This window comes from Sturnus vulgaris, chromosome 1 (assembly GCF_052056855.1).
Source record: "Sturnus vulgaris isolate bStuVul1 chromosome 1, bStuVul1.hap1, whole genome shotgun sequence".
NCBI lineage: Eukaryota > Metazoa > Chordata > Aves > Passeriformes > Sturnidae > Sturnus > Sturnus vulgaris.
Genome location: NC_142243.1, coordinates 105588349 through 105610727, shown reverse-complemented (window position 1 = coordinate 105610727; position 22379 = coordinate 105588349). Strand labels below are relative to the sequence as shown.

The 22379-nt window shown below is 38.8% G+C and overlaps 1 protein-coding gene across 8 annotated transcripts in view; it reads right to left on the bottom strand.

Moving 5' to 3' along the window:
- The window catches only part of PPP4R1 (protein phosphatase 4 regulatory subunit 1), a 72874-nt gene that overhangs the window by 12049 nt on the left and 38446 nt on the right, over positions 1-22379 (bottom strand). For all 8 annotated transcript variants that reach the window (XM_088173138.1, XM_088173147.1, XM_088173133.1 and 5 more), the window contains 8 exons: positions 16845-16987; positions 15294-15440; positions 13617-13724; positions 12787-12852; positions 10870-11028; positions 9556-9686; positions 7914-8434; positions 343-518 (listed from right to left, as the gene is read on the bottom strand). In XM_088173138.1, coding sequence (XP_088029264.1) covers positions 343-518; positions 7914-8434; positions 9556-9686; positions 10870-11028; positions 12787-12852; positions 13617-13724; positions 15294-15440; positions 16845-16987 — 1451 coding nt within the window. The remainder of the gene's footprint in view (positions 1-342; positions 519-7913; positions 8435-9555; positions 9687-10869; positions 11029-12786; positions 12853-13616; positions 13725-15293; positions 15441-16844; positions 16988-22379) is intronic.

The following is a 22379-nucleotide window of genomic DNA, read 5'->3' as shown; positions in this document are numbered from 1 at the left end:
GAAGATTCACTCATTATCAGCAGGGGCTGCTTGAAGCATTAAAAAAATGTGGTAGCATTAGAACATCTTCCAATGTAACAATCACAACAGAGATTTTAACAGAAATAGTTTCAAGAATTTAGATGGACAAGCACAGAAATGGCAAAAACAAAGGCACCCAACACAACTCATTTTATTTTAGCAGCCAGCACTTCAATACCATCCAAGAAAAGGGAACGCCACACCAGCCAAAGTAGAACGCATTTGGCTGCAATCCTCACATGAATGCAAATTACAGCTCTGTTACTGGAGCCCTGGAAATCCTAATGGGAAAAAAATAAAAGTAGAAAACTCTCTTCTTACCTCAACAGTGTCACCAATTAAAGGCACAATATCACCCAGTATAGGTTTAAAACTTTGCTGGTCATTGATGGTTAGTTCAGTCTGTGAATCTGTTCCCTTGCCAACACTCGCCATTGTCTCTTCTTGAGGATCCAAACTGGATGCTCTGAGTGCAGCAGACAACACCTCCACTTGGGCTGCAGTACATGAAAGAGAAATACATGAGAGACTAAACTGCAATAAAACTTTTAGAAAGTCCACAGATCAACTTTTAGACAGTGACTAATTAACTGAAAGACGGCAGGAAAGACAACAGGAGAGGTACCAACTCAAGACCATTAGCTGTTGGTAAATCCCAAACTAGGGACCAATTAAGTGCTGGATTAACACCCCACTCTTTTCCTACGGTACTCAATCAAATCACAGTCTGGTGAAATTTCTCCCTAAAGCTAAAACAAACAAACCTCATAATCCAAGAGGAATAAGGAGACTGGTGTTATGGCAGGATCAGTTCTTTAACAATTTTAGTAAATATTAATGGTGCAAATAGGTTTTTTTGGAGTAGAACAGCCCATGAATATTAACTTACAGACTGGGCCATTTGTGGGAGGTGGAACTAAGAAAAAGAGGAACAAAGTATTTCAAATAAAGATTGAGAACAGGTTTAGGAATGCACATAGGAATTCAGTTCTGAGAGGTTGTTTCTCCATCTATATATGTTGATCAAATGCTTTTAAAAACAACTCTAAAGTAAGATCTACATAGAAAGATGCCAGATCTGATACTTCAGTCTCCTTGGATCCTCCAAACAAATAAGGTTGTACTGTCTGATGTTTTCTTATTCATCTGAAGAAAGCATTAGCACTTCATTCTCTGCTATCCACCCTTTTGGAAAAGATCCAGCAGTTCTGAAGCTGCTCTTCTTTCCTTCCCTCTGTTTACTGCCAATTAGAAAAAGCTTTGTTGAGCAATGCTCCTTGGATATAGCCTGACCTGAGATCAGGTATCAGAGGCAATCTCAGCTGCAAGTGACACAGAATTCAACACAGATTAATCTACCCTGCCACTCTCCTTCTCCATTTCTTTCCAAGAAGGCAAGGAGGAATAATCTCGTCACTTATTAAATTTACCCAGCCATCCAAAGGTCTGTTCCTCATAGATTTTGTCTTTTCCAAGGTTTCTTAAATGTTCACTGTGAAATTACATGACAAACCACATGCTTGTTTTTAATCCCATATTGCCATGCTAAACTACCAAATTCTGAATTTCTCCCTCTGGCTTTTCTAATATCGTTGTTAACAAGAACTAAACAAAGAAAGTTGGACTCATTTGTAGATAGAAGAAACAGATATGAAATGCAACTCTTACTAGAAACAAAAACTGTTAACTCAGCAAAATCTTAGACCAGAAGCCTTAGCAAAGTCTAGCAAAAACTGGAAAACACATTGTGGTTTCACTGGTTTGTCTGTAAAGTCTGATGAGCAGGAATAAAGTCAATTCTTTACAATTTGCAATGCTAACTCTCTATGTCCAATTTCTGATAAAATAACCCAAATGTATTCTTGCTGTATTACTGCATTTCTCAACAAGAAACAGGAAAAACACAGTTAAAAACTTAAAAGTATAACCAACGTTATACTAATATTTCCACTCTAAAACATGTGAAACATACAGTTTAAGTATATACTATATATACTATAATTTACATATAAATATAAAAAATAAGGAATTTTACAATTTTTAAGATTAATAAGAGACTGCTACAACCTTACTCTTCAAGTATTACTTCACTGATAATAAACTTATGTACTTTACGACCCTTTAAGACTATTTGAGAATAAAAAAGATCAAGGTTAATAAATTTCCCCAAAACTTAAATGTTAAATAATCACCCTCAAAACCAGGCAAAACAGGTGGCTATGCTAAGGCAAGAAATCCCTGACTTTTTCCCAAACTATTTTCATTTTGAGAAATCAAACAAGAAAACTAAAAATAATTTTATTTTGCTGCACATTACAGAGACGTTTTTATTGAAGACTTTTTTCATGAACTACAACTTAATGAAAAATGTGCATTCCTCTCACCTTCACTTAAAAGTCAAGAAAGGTTACCCTGACTAGGTAAACACATACTGCTTCAACACTGTTTATGTAATTCTGAAAAATTCACACAGAGCTCCAAAGATTACTAGAAACGAAGTATCTACAGCAGTAATTGGGAATTTTCCAAGACATATTCCCCACCCATGCCCCACTGTCAGCCTGTACTCCTGGACCACCCTTGCTTAGGGGCTTAACAAGATGGAAACAATACTTATTCTGATTTCCTCTGCCTACCCGAGAAGAAAAAGGACAAAAATGTGCATTTCCTCAGCCTCTAGCCAATTCTACAATCTCAAGATGTGAGAATGAAGGACAGGAGATGCCAAACTCCAAAGGATTTCTTTGACTGGCAAGTGCCTTCTTTCTTCTTTCAGTGCTTATTCATGACTTCAGTGCTGCCATTCACTGAAAGGTGAATGACCTGAAGTCCATAAATATCTTAAGGTCCTAGCTGAAAGAAGAGCCAAGCATTGGTGCTGCTCCTCATCTCTCATGAGATTTCCTACTGACAGGAGACAGGCCATGGTATCCAGAAAATCATTTCAAATTCACGTAAAGGATAAGGCTCCCCTTTCATGAATGACAGTGAAATGCTTCAATAAGGGAACCTGCTGACTACCATCAGTAAAAACTGGAGTGTAAAGGTCACTTTTGCACCTCGTACAGAACTTGGCTAACTGTATTGCTTGCATAAAGTCAATGTTCACTGGATTTTAGACTTTAATTAACTCTTTCTTCAACTTTTGCTTCGGGTGAGACGTATTTTTAAACAAGTGACTATTTAGTCTTGGCTACTGTACATGCATTCTAAAATAATTGGTACAATCTGTAAATTCTAAACCACATTTTCTCTGGTCTTATTGAATTTCCTGGTTTTCAGGAGTTTCTGTACTTTCAATAAACCTTATTGTTGTTTTTTGTTTCTCCTGATGTTTCACCAGAAGACACTGACATTTATTTTTTTTTCTTTTTCCTTTATTTCTTTTTTCTAAAGGAGCTGCCTTCCTTACCCTCACTTCTTTTACTCAGAGGCAAAAGCTATGGGCTGCAATAATGGGTACAGAGATGAAATAACTGAAACATAAGAACAGTTTTTTCTCCCCTTACTCCTCACCCGTTCCACTAACAAGGGATTTTAGACTTTTATTGCAGACAGTGACAGTAATCTAATTTACGAACATAGTTATTTTATGGGAATGGGACCAGTAGACCCCACATTTGGACTGGATTTGTCCCTGTTAGGTCTCATTTTGGCAAAGCAGCTTGTAACTGGCTTGAACCACAGTTAGCCTCAGTAGTCTGCAAGTCAGGCCTCCTCTATTCCCCCCAAATAATATTAGGGAAAGCTGGTATTACATGATTTAGCCCTTTCTATGCAAAAGTAAGATAAAGCCAGCTGAAGAAAGTGTCTCTAGAAAGAAAAATAAAGAAATAAAAACATCTGAGGAAAGAAAAGCAATCTCTGCAATAAGTGAAGACACCGGCAGCCTCAAGGAAAGGGAAAAACATGACCTGAAAAAAGACCCTGTGATAATTTTTTAAAAGCTGGCAGACTCCACAGGAACGTGCAGGTTCCCATCACCCAGTCTGAGACCTTCCAGACGTCTGGCCAGTGGATTGGAAAGGTCTTTTTAACAGGGATTACAATACCAGTGCTTAACTTTGCACAACCCATGTAGCTCTGCTAGCCAGCAGTTTGCCTGTGAGAAGACAGGCTGTCTTTAGCTCAGTTACTGACTGCTCAAACACCTTTTATTCACTCAGATTTATCACTTTGGCAATAAGCTAGTTCTGGAAGGAAAGCCCCAAGGTAAACAGTGAGATTCAGGTGAAGCAGTTCATCCTTTTTTGAGAATGAGATTGGGGGAAAAAAATATTCTATGATGGTTACTGTTTACTGTTAAAAAATTGTTTTTGCTGGAGATCACATCAATCTCCATGCCTTGAAGCAATATCTAAGGCTTGAAACAGAAACTGCTCTACTGAGGTGCACTGCAGAAAAGCCCAAACAAACCAATACCACCACCACCCTCAAAAAAAAAAAAAATCAACACAAAACACCAAACCAAAACCACTTAACCATGACCAGGTGTGTATGTAAACAGTAAGCCCTTAGCGTTTGGCATCTGGAAGATGGGGATACACACTGAACGTGCCATACTCCAGGCTGCATGGCCTGGTGATGCCTCTCCTTTGACTCTTCCCATTGGCATGGCACACTAGGTACTCCTCAGATAAAAACTGAGTTTCTCAATACTTCTACTATAATGATGCAAGCAGGTGAGGGGAGAAGCAACTCACACAACACAGAAAGGTGAAGTGAGACATGTGAACTAGAGAAATGCCAAACCTAGTGAGAAATGAAAATAAAAAGGAAATAGGAGGAGGAATACATGTGGAGGGGACAGGGGTACAAAGGTATAGTAGCTGCTAGGGATGAACATATAGTACAAAGCAGAGCGTGGGGTGGAAGGAAGGAACAACAACAACAACCAAAAAAACACTAATAAAACCGCAACAAAACCATATTTTTCTAACTCAGAAAGAATCATAGCTGGCTGAACTTCAGCACTAAATCTCCACATCTGCCTCAGCTGTCAGAGACTGGCTGAAAACAACTAGCAAAATACAAATCATCAACCTCCTCTGACTGAACAGTAAAGAACAGCACCTTATTACCATCACTACATATTCTGCAGAGTCAAATAATAAAAATTCAGTATGATCTTAAGAAACTTCAAAAACCCTGTACCACTATGGTTCCACACAACAGGAATTCATTTTTTTCTCTTCCTCATAAATTTATAAAACATTTAAAAAAAAACCAAACCAAAACAAAAAAACCCCAAAAAAGACAAAAACCCCCCAAAACAGCAACAAAAAAAAAACCAACCAAAAAACCCGCCAAAAAAATACCCCAAACAAAAAAACCAACCAAACAAAAAAAAACCCAAAAACCACAAACCAACCAAAAACCCATGTCAAGAGAAGGCTGCTGAATTTGCAGTCAAGCATGGAGAGGCAAGGTACAGCCAGAGACAAGGTCATCTGCACAACTTAATCTTATTGACACATGCAAAACATCACACACCGCAGTCTCATTCCCAAACCACACTTGATCACTTCATCTTGTCATGCCTTCAGGATGCTTGGCCAATTTGCTATAGAAGCCAGAAGATGTGTACCCATGGAAGCTCTCCAGTATGGCAGGCCTCCACTTACCCACCACAGAGAACACAGCATCTTCCACTCCCATCCCTTGGCTGGGAATGCAGCAATAAAGACAGGAGCACAGCATGGAAGCAGGAGTCCAGGACTTAGGTGACAGCAAGCCAATGAAGAAAATAAGTGCAAGAAAAAGATCACAGGGATTTAAAAAGAAATAAATAGAGGAAAAAAACCCTCCTAGCTTGCTCAGTCATTGCTGTCAAAGCAAAGCCTACTCACAATACAAGACTCAAAAACATAATGGCCAGCTTTGCAGAGAAGGGAAGTGCAGGCACAGAAAGACCCTATGGACCATTTAAGACCAGGGATGTTTGGCATACATTTGTAAGCCATGTATACTAGAGACAAAATTATCTGTGAAATTAGGTAGTTTCGTAAAATTTCTATGAAAACAAATTAAGATAAGCTTTTGACTGAATATTTATACCATCAATTTTTAACAACAGTTTCAGATTATATTGCTATGAGAAAAGAGACAGTCAGGGCTCTGATCTTCTGGATTAACCCCAGAGCAAGCCTACATTTTGTCACAATTTAAGAAGTGTAAGATTCAAAACACAGGCATTAAGTCAGACACTCAGAGACTAAAGTCTGGATATCTACCACTTCTATGTGTGCCACAGTGTTTGAGACAAGCATGCAAAATTAATACTATTTGCACTTCGTGCAAAATTAAAACTGAAATGTTACTTAATCAAAACAGGCATGTTAAATTCCAGCTTCTCAACTATTTAGACCGAAAAAACAGAGTACAGGCAAGAGGAAAAAGAGTAGAAGATTTAGGAGGAGTCCTTCATGGGGATTCACTGCACAGCCTTGACCAAGTCAGAGTGGGGAAACCTATGGTATTGACAACCTAGTAACAAGTTTCCTTCTACTGGAATGTGCAAATGTTGGTCAACAACTCTACAGAAAACCTCCTGACACTGGCAAGAGACCTACAAACAAACAAAAAGAATTCCAAAAACCTGCTCTGAAACAAGACATGAACACACATGATAAACAAACTTGTAACACAGGATGACTCTGGATCCACAGCTACATGCTTACATAAACGGTCTGCTTACATGAACCACTGTCATTTATGTATTAAGGTATGTTCCCTAACATACCTTAACACAGACAGAACAGTTTTACAAAATAAACCTGAACAGCAGGGCAAGCTTCTGCAGTTGGCTTCAGAGATGGTTTATATGAAGACTCAAGTCATTAGCAAGGGTGAAATTTTTTTCTTACCTCTTTCCTTAGTGCCCAAAGCACTCCTAAAGCAAAGTTTTATCTGCTGACTTCACAAGTGATTAAATAAAAGTACAAAATGGATTTAAGAAAAGTTATTAGCATATCAACCTACTAACAACAAAAGTAAGTTGAAAGCAGTATCAGTTTATTCTAAAATGTTTTTCCCCAACTTGCCCCTTCTTTTCCTCCTATTTTTTCTGGTATAGAGGCATGCTTCCCTCCCTAGAGATTCTTCAGCTCCAAAATAACATGGTTTCTTCCTTAGTCGTACCTCCAGACTTTTTGACTGTGATACTTAAGCCCAATGTGCCTTAGAATTTATTCAGCATATGAATACCAAGAAAAACCTATTTCCAGTAAATATGTGTAGAAGAGTCACGTCCTTTTAGCTCAGGAGGTGTCTCTGAAGTCCTGCTCCACCACCTCGTCACACTTATGAAATCCTTCTCCATTCTTCAAGAGCTTTTAAAATGGAGAATGTGTGTTCACTTCAAGAACTCAGTTTGGATCAATTATCAGTCTGATCCAACAAACTTGTCACATTACAGCTGTCAACATGTGACTGCAATAACAAAGCCCTAGCAGAAAAAAAGACTATTTCATCCAAAAATCAAACGGATAATGTGTATAAAGAAAACCATTATTCATAGTGATAATTAAAAAAACCACTCTCTTAATCTGTCTTATTTTGCATGCATGCAAATTAGAAATAAACTTGCTTATCAACAGCTTATGCCTTTGAACCATCTATTTGATTATAATGTCAAAACAGGCAGTCAGAACTTTATACTGCTAACTGCACATGCATTCAGTTTATAAAAGGAATTATACTCCTTTTAAACATCTTCACACAAATGCAAATTCCCTTTTAGTTCACTATCAATTTTCCTCTATCTCTTTGAGGACTCTGAGGACAGTACTTCTGACTTTTAAAACAATTAAGAGGTTAAAGCCCAAACTGCTGAAGCAACAAACACATGCGTATCTCCAAACGCTAAAAATGCTTCAGTATCTTTACCCTACCTTTAACATCTGGATCGTCTATATGAGGTTCCAAATTTTCTATCATTTCTTCTAATTCTTTTCTTGTTGCCATAGGAATGCTTGGAGACACTGGCATAGTGAGTTCCTGAATTTCTCTATCGAGTTTTGTATCAGAAGTCTGCTGAAGCTCAAAGTCAATATCTATTTCAGGAAGTGGAGTCCTCCAGAAATGGAAAGAGTTATATAATTCCTGCTCTGAAAGAGAAGTTTCCTGTGAATTCAGCCCAGTCTCCTGCAGATCTGCTGCACAGCAATGAGAACTTTGCTCGTTCTCATCTGCCATTTCCCCACAAGATTCTGAAGGCAAAGTGCAATGGAAGGATAATACAGTCTGGAAATCACTTTCCCTCTTGGAGTTATTTGACACTATACTTTGATCTTCCATGACATTTTCAAGTTTGGTTGCAAAATCATCACTATCATCACTATGTGAACACAGATCCTCTGTCCTGTTGTGCTCTTCATCTGTTGTGACATCTTCTGTGGTCCTCACTTGTTCACTGTTGAGTGCCAAAGAAAATGGACATTAAAAACAAAATAGATTTTTTATGCTCTTGAAAATGCACACACATGCTGTCAACTTGTTATTTGTCAAAGCAAATTTACTTACAGCATAACAAAACAGAAATCATAGAATCACAGATGGGTCATGGTTGGAAGGGACCTCTAGAAGCCACCTGGGCCAACCTCCTTATTCAAGTAGGGACAACCAGAACCAGTTGCTCAGGACTTGTGTCCAGACAGGTTATGAGTATTTCAGGGGATGGATACTCCACAGCCTTCATGCACAACCTTTGCCAGTGCTTAGTAATTCTCACAGTAAAAAAAAAGGGAGTTTTGACGTTAAGAGGGGACCTCCTGTGTTTGGGGTTGTGGCCATTGACTCTGGTCCTGTCACTGGGCATCACTGAAAAGAGTCCAGCTTCATCTTCTTTTCACTCTCCCCTCAGGTATTTATGAACATTGGTAAGACCCCCCAGTGAGCCCTCTCTTCTCCAGTCTGAAGTCCCAGCTCTCTCAGACCCTCCTGACAGGAGAGATGCTACAGTCTGTCATTCTGTGGCCCTTTACTACTGCACTCTCTCCAGTGTGTCCAGGTCTCCCTTTGGATGGCAGCATGACCCTGTAGGTGAAGCTGCCACTCCTCCCGGGTTTGTGTCACCAGCAGACATGCTGAGGCTACACTCTGCTCCACCATTCAGGTCACTGAAGAGGATGTTAAACGGGACTGGAGCCAATACTGACCCCTCTCATACATCAGTTAGTGACCTTCACCTGTGTGCTGCTCACCAGTGCCCACGGGCCCAGCCACGCAGGCAGTGGTCAGCCCATCTCACTATCTCCTCATCCAACCCAAACTTCAGCAGCTTCTCCATAAGGATCTCACAGGAGACCATGTCAAAAGCCTTCCCGAAATCCAGGTACACAGTATACACTGCTCTCCCTTGTCTATCAAGTCACCACAGAACATATATCCAGATTCTGGTCTAGGAACATGAGAAGACCCAAATCTTTCCATTTACCAAATACTCAATTTATCCAGGAAAGTTAGTTTTTATAAGGTGCAGTTCATGCAGAAGGACAAGAAGGCCAAAATAACTTGTAGATTTAGCAAATTTACCTGTTTTCCTGTGCAGAATCACCATCTTCTGGGTTTTTACCATCTTCTTCTTTAAAGTACTGGCCACTGCTGGATGGATTAGCAAAAGTTGATATGAAAGGCCCGAGAGACTGAAAAGCTGCTTGGCGAACCTAGTGGAAACGGTCCAAGGTGAAAAAACAAAATTATATATATAAATCTTGCTGTACTAGGAATTGAAAGGGTCATAAGCATACTAAGGAAATCAAGAGCAGAGGCTCTTGTCTGGAAAGAATCAGCCAGATGTATACAGACTGCCAAGTTAAAAAAAAAATCTTAAGAAAAATGAAAAAGCAGGGTGAAAACAGTAAAATCACAGGTAACCAAACTGATAAGCATATTCCCCACAACCAAAGGAGGAAGAATCTGTTTAGATAATAGAAGCAGGTAAATCTGAGAGCTCGGCTCAGAATATTAACAACTTGAAAGGAAATAAAACAATGTACAGTAAACAGACATTTCACTTTCAGAAATCTGACTGATAAGCTTATTTCTTTCCCTTTACTATTTGGCTATGCTGTGCATTTGCTCCTCCTTTCTCCTACTATTTATTCTCCTCTTTTCAACAATTCTCTATCTCAATTTTTATTATTTGATTAATTCTGCTGGACTACAACTTGCATGACTTTCCAAGATCCACGAGCTCACGCTTCTATGCAGGTGATCTTTGGCTCTTGAAAATAGTCTGCTCAGTAACAAACTTAAGGTTTAGAGTAAATCCTTAGGATGGCAAATAATAAAAAAACCCAAACAAACAAAAAAATCAACACAACCCTCCCTCCAACAATAAAAAAAACCCATCCAACCCCCCCCTTAAAAAAAACCTGAAAACGAAAACCCATCACTTAAGAAACAATAAAAATTGTATTAATAAAAAACTCCCCACGACCAACACCCAAAACACACACAAAACCCAAAGCCAATCCATCTCCAAACCAGCCACAAACTCCACCACCCCTGCCCCAAAAAACATCATGGTGGTAGGGAAACTTGAAGAAGTACAAGTATATCATAATTAATTTTCCAGTTTTGTTAATGATTCTCAGCAATGTTAAGTCTCAGGCAATTCTGTAGCTAGAAAAAGCTACTCCACTGACAGAGTTTTTCTTACATGCTGCAGTGAAAATGTGAGGGACTCTCTACAGCCATCAACGAACTAATCAACATAAGAATAATTTTGCTTGAGGTGTATGGAACAGGTTAGATTATCCACACCCATAAGAAGTTCTAAGTGAAGTATTGCAGTAAAATCCTTCAAATATGACAGCTATTCAAAAAATAAAAAGCAATTCTTACCCATCGTGAAGGATCACTAATCAAATTAATAAAAAGGGTTGACAATTTTGTCCTCCGGACTTCCTGTGATGTTGCACAAGAAACTGCCATGAAGCACTCAGCACAGGCTTTCCTAACTCCCCACACATTATCAGAGCAGAGCTGGAAAAACCTCGGCAGCTGTTAGGAATATAGTGAGTGAGTTTGCAAGTCTTAATAGGCAGCACTTGTTTCAAAACACGTTCTCTTTTCACATTCATTCTCTTCACGTGGTTGTCCACCTTCTTACTCAGATGCACAGTTTTACATTTGAACAAAGAACACACATTCAGTAGCACCATGCTTCTAGTCTGCTGCTTTCATATTACTTATGGATATAGGTAAGGTAAATTCATCTGTCTGAAGAATATCAAGAAAATACTAACTCTTAAAACTGATTTATACCCCAAAAAACCCCCCCAAAGAGCCAAGTTTCAAAAATACCCCCAAGACCAATAAATCTATCAAAAGACAAGACCTCTTATCTACACCATTCTTTTAAAAGCAGGGACAAGAAAAATAATACTCGTCTATTACTAGGAAGCAATTCTTTACTGCGAGGGTGGTGAGGTACTGGAACACACTGCACAGGAAGATCATGGATACCCCAAGCCTGGAAGTGTTCAAGGCCAGGTGGATAAGGCCTTGAACAACCTGACCTAGTGGAAGGCGTCCCTGCTCATGATAGGGGAGGTTGGAATTAGATGATCTTTAAGGTCCCTTCCAAACCTTAACATCTTTTGATTCTATGACTAAAATTTTACCTATCAGAGACCACTTCGGATTTTTTGTAAGATTCTTAGTGAAATGCAAAGGAATAGCATCTTTAGAAAGAAAAAACTTCCTTTTCTACCTACACTTTTCATTGTTAGATTTATCAACCTCTGCCATCCTCTATCCTACAATGCAAATGAACTGCAAAGAGGCACAGGGGAATGAGAGAAAGACTGAACTTACTCAAGAGAAAACATGTTTGAACACAGCAGTGGTTTTACTAATGAAACTGAAGCATTTTGAAGGTGCTCAGGTGCTTGGGCTTTTTGGAAACAGTAATGGTAAGGGTGGACAGAGTGCAGGTGAAGCACAGACATGCACGGCTGCCTTGGCTTGGAACAGGCACAGTGACAAAATACAAGTAATCCAATGGCTGTTGCTGCAGCCTTTTTCACAGTTATTGATTTTAGCCATTCCCACTCTCTGCAGTCAAGTTTTCTGGATTTTGCCTCTAATTAAAAAAAGCTTTCAGGTTAGAAAATGAAGTTTTATCATTCAGCTTTTTACATTCCTTCTTTTTTCCTAACAATAATCCAAGAAGATCAGAAAATGGCATTTTCTGTTATAGAAAGAGAACCCTAGCTGTCCTGCCACACGTTATTGCTTTCAAATTAAATAATCATAATTTTTTATTTCACAGTAGTTCTAATTGTACCCTCTACAAAGTTTTAATCCAAATTTATTATGCTAATCACTAAAAAGGCAATTGTATGAGGGAAATCAATTTACATCCCAAACCAGGAAGCATATGAGATGCAAATCCACACAACTAAACATCACTACCAAATGACTTGAATCACTCAATAGCTAGAGAAAAACGTAGCAAATGCTTTAAGAGCTAAGAAATGGCATGAGAACCACAACAGGCCTACCTGTCCCAACACCACAACTGCAAAAAGCTGCAGAGCCTCTGGCTGAAGTCATGCCTGCGTTTACACTCTGTCCATCTAAGTCCCTCACTGATTCAGGGCATCGATTCATCAGCCTCTGCTGGCCCTCAACAAGTTTACTGTCCACACTCCCAAGAGTAAAAAGCTTGAAAAGGGATCCCAGAGACTGCCAAGCTGATTTCTGCTCCACTCCTGAATTTTATTAAGAAGAAAAACCATTTAAGAAATGGCTTACCAGCATTTCTTCGGTGGCTTGCTGTCCAACCACACTGCAGATATCTCCAAAATTGGCTGCACATACCTTGTAGACAGAATGCAAGAAATAAAGATTAAGACCACAGATTTTAATACAGCAAAATCCAAGGGGCGAAAAAAACCCCCCAACTTTTAAAATCAGAAAAACGTGTTTTGGTGCAAACTCACTATGAGCTATTTTCCCATTCTATCACTTTCCATGTTTTTTAAAAAACAAATTATCTTCTTTTTCTTCAAAATTAGTCAGTCTTTTTTAATCATAGAAGAACTCCAGAACTTAAAAGAAGATAAAATGTATTTGAAGTGCTGTCAAATTAAAGAACACATGCAGCTATCAAGGAAAATAAGCTATTCAATGGCAGGACGAGACCAAAGCACAGCCTCCACACCTCAACATCATGATGGAATACTGGTTTACTTCATCTTTAATGCAGATGAGCATCTTTAATTCCACTTGTGCACAGAGATATGAGCTCAGGAGGCTGATGCTGTATCAGCTACAGTTGGTTCACGTTTTCCTGGCTGCCAACACAACCTTAAGGACATAAGCCCAATCACACTGCAGCTATCTATAGCATAAGGATAAGCAGATTCTTTCTTTGTTTCTAGTAATAGGGGTAGTGATTCTGGAAAAAAAAATCTCAGTGTCAAGCATTAAAATCTGTGGAAATGCAAGCTACAAGAACCCCCACAGCTTTCACTTACACAATTCACGAATGAGATCTGCCAGGAAAGTTTCTTAGCCACATGCAAGTTCCAAGCACATGACACCTTTTCACAGATAATCTAGACCAGATGCTCAATTCATACCTTGCGGACATGGAACATCCTGCAGTCACAGCACATCTCACAGAACCTGGGAAGCACAAGTCTTTCCGTGATGTCCTTTCCAACCATGGAGGCCATTTTGCACATAATCTAATGACAAGACAAACACTAATCAGAGATGCTTGCACAACACACCATTCTGTGTCAGCTCAGCACAGGCTTTTTACATCTATTCTTCATTCTGATGAACATAATTTTACTGAAAACTGCGAAAAATATTGAAAACAAAACCCCATTTGAATTGAAAAGGTTTGCCCACTTTTGCAAAGAACTGTTTCCTATTTCACTGTCATAACATGACACAGGTGTAGAAGATGACACTGATATTCCAATAAACTGAATCAAATTCCCAGCTAACAAAGATACATCTTAGAAATTATTCTCCTATGTTATCCAACAGACCTCTAAAAAAGAAGGCCGATTCTTTTACTACTTCAATATGAAACGCAAATATGTATAATTAACAGAAAATGACTGACAATATTCTTAAGAGACTTCTGAGTCCTGTATGGTTTAAAATTAATTACAACACTACACTGCATATATGCAAGCCCCAAACTTAAAATTCTCAAAGAAACGTATCACACCAAAAGAAAGAATTCTTCCCTGTAACTGCTCTTTCATTCTAATTTATACTGAAACTTAAAAAAAAATAGCTTTAAAATGCAAAAAGAATTTTACGTTTACCTTTCCCAATCATGTCAGTAGAACTATTTACATTCATTCCTCTATAATAACAAATGATGGCTTTTCTAACCTCTATGGGGTTGATGAGGTACAGAAATTTCTTTCAAGTTTCAATACCTTCAAAACCATAAAGAGAGATAAAACTCATCTGCTTAGACTTTATTCCCTTATGTAGTTGTAAGCTTCATCAAGAAGCACTAGAAATTTGGTGCCAAATGCAATAGTGCTGAAGCCTTTTTATTGTATATCAGTCCGGCCACTGTTGGAAAGTAAAATGTTAAATGAGGTCTCTCTCAAGCAAAAAGAAAAGAAAAAAAATTCACCCAGCAGAAAGCATCAATATAAACTGAAAAAAAAAAAAAAAAAAAAAAAAGGAAACAAAAGGGCATACATCTGCCATTTCTTCATTATAAATTAACTTATCTGCTTACTGTTTTAATTCAACACATACATTTTAATTACGAAGGTTGTGCCTAATGCAAAAAAAAAAAAAAAACACCAACCAACCAACCATGAGTTAATCAACTCAGACGCTTATTACTTTGTCCAATAAAACACAACAAAATCAATAAAGAGAAGAGACAAACAGCAAGGAGCAACAGAACTGAGGCATTAAAGCTTTTGAACTGATGGAAATTTTCCACACAGGCAATTTAAACTTCCATAAAATAAACAGACAAATCTTCAAAAAACTAAAAAGCCAACACAGCAGATGCTTTAGGAGTCGATAAAATGAATTCCCTGCACTTGTCCAGTTGGGGTTTACTTTACAGCATATATAAACTATTGAATTTAAATCTTAACCAGAGTGTACAGCACTGACACAGCACAGAAGTTATAAATTTGATATGGAGAGGGAATATAACGTTTTCTTTTCAGTAATGGCTGTGCAACTCGGAAACACACCATCACTGCACTAGGAAGCATTCAGGCAAACTTTTGGGTGTGTGATTTGATACTGCTGTTACTTACAGCCACAGCTTCTGTCTTCACATCGTCATTGCTGTCTGGAGCTGTCAGATCTATCAGCACAGGGCACACTTTGGTCTCCACATCGTATCTCTCAATGAGTTCTTGCTCCAACAGCACTAACAACGCTGCCTGGCTTGTTTTTCTTACCTGCCATAAAAAGACAAAAATTGAACCAGGCAATTCAAAGAGAGTATTCTTTGGTGAAATACATGTGTCCTGTATTTTGGAAGCTGTACCTATATACCAACACACAGCAGTACTAACTGCACACAGTGAGAAGACAAGTGCTCCCCATGTGCTTTTGCAAGCACTTCATGTTTGCTGTCCTGTATTTTGGGAAGCATGGAGGTGGACACCTGCCTTAGCTGACAATGTGCAGGTGTTTCTCGGGTTCACAGGCAATTTGTGTTAATGTCAAAAAGAGCAGTCATGGCAAATCTCATGCAAATGTTGCAAAGAAAAAGCAGCACAATTAATGGAGAGAACAAATTTCTAAGGAAGATTAATTTTACTAAACAAATCCTCTTTTACTGAGATTAACAAGAAATAGGCTGGCAAGAAAAAAATGTGTGTATTTCCAATGCTTTTAAATTCTGAGACACAATTTTCCTTAGTCCCATTAAAAAAAAAAATTGTACAAAAATAAGATACCCATTATTGACTTAATAGTTGGCTAACCCCTGCCTCTAAAAGGAGTAATTTCATCAGAAGAGAAAACATTACATACAGCAAGAGACTACATATACTGCAATGCAGCTCTTTTGGAAACACCTTTGAGCTCTGTTTCAGAGATCTGCAGCCCAATGAACTATTCAACAGAGGTTAAAACAATGAAAAGAATTACTGAATCTTCTAGCAGGAGAACATCAAACGAAAGTAGGGTTGTTGCTTTATATGTGAATTAGTAGAACAACTACTAAGAAAAATAGGTTTGGGTAATTATTTTTAACATTGTAAATTTTGAAAACAGCAAGAAAAAAACTACAAACTCAGAAAGCCTAAAATATTGAAAATAATGTATTAACTAGCATTAGTTTAGCCTGAAATGACTGGAGAAGTCTCAAGAAAGCTTTAGACAAGCTAACTTATACAGGCACAGAAATAAACACGAGTTCAATCCAAAACTTTCATTGGATCAATATACAAATAACGGGTAATGAAGGTACATAATGGTGCTAAAAAACTGAATTATATAAAGGATTCAATTTTTCATTACTACCATTCCTTTTCCCAGAATTTAAATTATGTAAGCTTGTCTAAATGACTGATTTGTCCATACGAATACAATACCAGATAAAAGGACCCAAATCAGGACAGATCACGTTAAATGTAAAAAACTGTCATTATATTTTCTTTAAAAGCTTTTCTGTATTACTTAAAATTTTTTAAAAATATTAAATTTTATAAAATTTAATGTTTAAAATAAATTCATAGTTCTGTGTATTTAACGTCCATTCCGAATCCTTATATCCCAAAATATAACACACTTGTATAATTTGGCATCACAATAATATTTCACCAGCTAGTGAACTACTCCTACAAGAAACTTACCTGGTTATTCTGGTCTGCGAGGTATCGCACCACAATAGGTAGCAGGTATTTGGAAAAAGCATAAGGGATGGAAGGTCTGTTTTCTTGACAGAACATAGCAATATGAGGCACCTGTTCCATCAGCTCTGCCCGCACTGTTGGCTCTGTAAGGATCAAAACAAAACCAAAAAATGGCACAATATATGTTTACAAGCATGCTCTCGGATCCTGCCAGAGTCAGCTTTTTACAGTACTCAACATACAAAGTATGTTCTCAAGTGTTCATGTGAGTGTTTGTCCAGCTTCATTTTGACCATCTTTTTACAAAACCAGGTAAGATTACATCCTGTGCTGCCAAACTACTAAAAAGTCACATCTCGCACTCTTAGTACTAAAAGAAGAAGAGGTGTAAGACAGCCAGCCACCAAATGATGAATACCAGAATTGTCCAAACTCCCTATAAGCACCACCTACTTCACAGAAACCTCCTACAAAGAAAGTCAGCCCAGAACTGGCACCACTGTGAGAAGAAAGGAACTGGGGGGGAGTCTGGGCCACAGCCGCTCAGATGGGAAAGATCCCACTGAGCAGGACAACCAGCCAAAACCACAGATGCTGTTCTTCTTTCTTTGCTTTTTAAGGCTACTGATGTCATTGTCAGATGGAAAAGGTCCTGCATCTTTCCAGCTGCTTCTGTTAAACCTTTTGAGATGTGTTTCTCACCAAAGTTGGCGATTATTTAAAAAAATTTTCAGTTTTTAAATTCAAGAAATGGAGCACTGCCTGGATGAATCCTAATCCCCACAGAACATGCACATACATCTGGGAGATGAGAGAAGAAGCAAGAAAAATAACAGAGGGGTGGACTAAATTCCAACTCTCAGAAAAACAGATTCAGTTTAAGAAGCAGGACCTTATTACATGCCTAACTTCTCCATGGGGATAAAAAAAAATCAGAACTAATTACTTCAGCCCTTTCAGGATTTGCTGATACACGCAGTTACCACTGGTCTACTGATTACCTACAAAAAGACATAACAAAACCCATCAATTATTCCAAATTATACTAATTTGATTTACAATATTTTAAATAGTAAGATATGTATGTCACAGGATAGATATATGCCTTACTGAATTTTTACCTAAAAGTTATTCAGGTAAAACTTAATGGTATAACCGGAACCATCTTCCTTGGAATGTTTGTAATTAACATGATTCATTAAAAATCCAACCTTTTGTTTAACAGGACCATGCAATATGCATTTGTATTTAACATGGCAAATGTCTGCAGCACTTGGCTTTCTTGAACATTGGCTCCAACCCTAACTGAGGCCTGAATAAAACATAACAAAGACAAAGCAAGTCCCCTGCTGTGTGCAGTCTTTTCTTCACTAAGGACAATGAGAAAAGAAAAGATCACTGCACAAAGTAATTAAATGCCTATGGGCTCCCATTCTTTCACTATAGACTTAAATTACATTTTCTATAGAAAACACATCAAAATCAGAGCTGGGGGAGGCCTTACACATCATCTTGTTCCAACCCCAGGGGGTAGGGGTTCCACTAGAACAGGTTTCTCAAAGCCCCATGCAGCCTGGCCTTGAACAGTCCCAGGGATCCTCTGGAAAGTTTATGAGTTGCTGACCAAGTTGCAAAATACAAAATGAAGTCTCAGATAAATCAATATTTTATAGGTTTGCTGGTCATGACAGTAAAGTAAAAAATGTTTTCCAATCTGCTCTGTATCTCTTCCCAAATGTTATCAGGAGCACACAGGAGAAAAAAATGTTTTTATTTAAACTTCAGATGTTCTGAAATATGTGCAGGTTGAACTCCATAAGCAATACAGGCATTCCGAGTTTCATATTGAAGAAGTCAGATCCTGAGGAACAACACACAAACTATGTGCAAATTTTAGCAGATCTAACAAAAATACACACCTTAGCAAAATGCTGAACCCTAGTGATCAAACACTACATTTGTATCACTAAATGTAACAGCTGACCAAAATATGCACCTGTAACTAGGACAAATTAATAGTTAATGACATTATTAATTGTGAAAGTTGAAGTCTCCATATCATACTAATGCAAAGAAAAGAAAATATGCCCATGGTAGTAACTCTTTTGCTTCCTTAAAAATATTTCCCAGAGCAGTCCTTAGAACACAAGTAAGAGAAGGTGAAATTGTTCATTAGGATGAAGTAGTGGGGGGGGGGGGGGGGGGGGGTAAACCAAAGTAGATCAGGTGCTTTCAAGAGTCAAGCTGGCAAAAATATCTGTTTTCTTCCAACATTTAATTCAGTTCTGGTCCTTTTATCTAACAAGGCCTGGCTTCTTCAGTTCTGGAACAGGGGCTTTTAGTGGGCCTGAGAAAGGAGTGCTTTTACATGCCAGCTCTGAGACATCACTGTGGTTTTTTTCCACCTGTGTGATAACCTGCCCAAAGATGGTTGAGTTAAAGAAGCCTTGCAAACACCCTCCATTTGCAACTGCCCAGTATCCACTGAAAGCAAAGCAACTACAAATGGAAGAGTCCTGCCTTGCTGAGTACATTTTAAGATAAAGAAAGACATTATCTCTGTACACAGCCCCTCTCCCAAGAGCAATTTGTCTGGAAAAGGTGTAGGGAGAGCAGTTCTTTTGAAAGGGTGTAGATGGCAAAAAGAGCAGGATGAGGAACCACCAGGCAGGGCAAGGAGGACCTCATGCCCACCTTTCCCATAAGGCTGTTATTTCAAGACATGCCCAGGACACCGTAGGTACAAGAGACTTTTGTAACACTTATCCCTAGGATCTTGCTCTCCCATCTTAGGACCCATGCCTTGTTTCTTGTGGCAGACAGAAGATGACTGGGGGCAGGGAGGGAGGGCAGAGGTTAAAGGGGATAAAGAGTAAGCAAAATCAATCTCACTGAGGCTGCCTATTTGGCAGCAGTGCTTCTTAAATGGCTTCTAAATTTGCTTCGGGCAGTTCCCACCCTCCCAAACATAAAACCCACAGCTTCCATTTATGCCAATGCTACTGTTCATGCAGCCAGACAATAAACCCTATCAAAGAACTGATCTAGCTGATGCAGCATCATTAAACAGCAAGAACTGGCACTTAATATTGATCTCCCTGTGCAATCACACAATTCCCTCAAGTAGCAGAACTGTCTGATGATGGAAGCAAGCAATAGTAAAAGAAGGTGCTAGAACTGAAGGAAAGAAGGAAAATACTGAGAAAGCCAATTTATTCCTTTGCCTAGTGTGAAGCCGTACAAAATGCTCAAGGCAGGCTCTTCACACTACTCTGCACACTACTCATTTGATTGCAGTCTGAACTCTGTCTTGATGCTGAAGAAACACCTCTGCAATCAAAGCCAACAAGAACTCTGTATTAAGCTTATCAAGAGCTGTGCACATACTTTGGACACCAGGCACTCAAAATGGGGAGACTGTTCCCGTAACTTTTTGACATCTCTACAGTTTGCCCACCCACTGGTGAAGCAATGGCAACACTCCCTTTCCCCAAACTGACGAGGTTTGCTGTGAAATTGGATTCATACATTTCTTTATGAAGCACTTCAGTAAGAGTGCAGGATGTACCAAAAACCACAAGATCCTTTTCCTTCAGGACATGGTTCATCTATTATGCAGTACTTATGTCAGCCACCCGACAATACTGAAGACCTGCAGACGTAAAATGAGCCCCTTCCTTCCTGAGCTACTAAGTCAGCCCTGGCTTTGTGAAGAACACAGGCAGATGAGACGACGCAATTAAAGATTTGAAACATTCATGCCCAGGAATGAATTAGAACTGTAAAGTCACCTTACCTCTTACATTCCCTAACTTTTAAGTACACGGCTCTAGGATCTTTGTAAGGTCGATTCAAAGCAGCAAACAAGGAGCACAGTGTAGGGAACTGGCTGTGTAACACAACACCCTAATTCGCCATCAAAAGGCATTTGTGCTGTTCTGAGGAATTACTGCTGCTATGCAAGAACCTGAACCTTAAGCTTACCAATTTAGATAAGAGCTCAATTCTTCCAAAGGCTGAAGCATATGTTCCAGTGTGTACTGAATAGAGCCTAATCTCACAGTCTGATGCAGTTACAGTAGAGCTTTTTTTTGCATTACGTTTCCTTAAGACCTAAGCAACAATGCCAAAAAAAACCCACTGAAGTCAGAGAGCTTTCTCATTCCCTTCATCTATTCCTCAGCTTTGTCTTTAGCTTGAACAGGTGGCAGCTCCAAGCAGGGATTCCAGGAGGCTTCAATACATAACAGTGTCTGCCATTTCAGTTTCAACTTCCCTGTTGTCTAAAATCAAATTTACAGCTTGGTCATTGTGTTGGTTTTGGCCGGGACACCGTTAATTTTCATAGTAGCTGGTTTGGGGCCATGTTTTTGATTTTTGCAAGAAACAGTGCTGATAACTCAGGGATGTTTTAGTTATTGCTGAGCAGCATTTACACAGAGCCAGGGTCTCTTCTGCCTTTTACCCCCACCTCACCAGCAATTGGCAGGCAATGCACAAAAAGGGGACACAGCCAGGACAGCTGATCCCAATGGACCACAGGACCCCAGACCATGGTGTCATGCTGATCATACAGAGCTGAGGGAAGGAGGAGCAATGGGGGGAAGTTCAGAATGGTGGTGTTTATCATCCCAAGTCACTGTCAGGTGTGCTCTCCTGGGGATGGCTGAACAGCTGCCTGCCCATGGGAAGTGGTGTATGAATTCCTCTCACATTCACAGTGAAGACTTGAGCACTGCCCTGCATTGTTTTCTTCTGTGTTTATAAATTTAAGGCAGTTTAAACACTGTTTCCAGCACAAATCCAAAACATGGCCCAATATTAGTTACTATGAAGAAAATTAACTCTACCTCTGTTCAAAACCAGCACAGTTATCACAACACAGTGAACAGTGCACAGCAGTTACATGTTGCTTCGTAAAGCATAAGCTCATGCAGCTGGGAAATAGGTCTGCATTCTGTGGTTTTTGTACTGTACAATATAGTCAAGGAACAGGCTTTCACACAGTATAAACAAAATCCATGAGGAGAATTTTGCTTCACATCAAGTTTCTATTTTAGGCAGACTGGAAAAATCTCTGTGTACAGCTAGGTTCTACATAACATTTGCCTGGAACAGTATTTTTCCGTTTGGCAGAGGGAGTATTTTTAAATGCTAAACTTCTCAAACTATCTCTTGAAAGTGCAGGTCTATCTATCCCTTAAAGTAGCAATCTACTAAAGAGAAACCCTGCAATTTGTTAAAACAAAAACCTTCAGAATAAATATTAATATAAAAGACTAGATTTCCTTACTCAGTAGCATTTTATTTCATTCTATCATATCTTGTATATTATTTAGACACAGAATTGCACTGAACTGAATTTTATGAATCAAGTAAAATTAAGAGAATGACAAAAGACAGAGAAAATAGCTTCCATTTCTTCTGTTCATGAAATAATTTTGAAAATAATTTTCCAGAATAAAATGACATGGTTCTACCTCTCTTCATTTCCAGACCACACAAAACCATCAACATGTTCAAATCAGCGTGTCC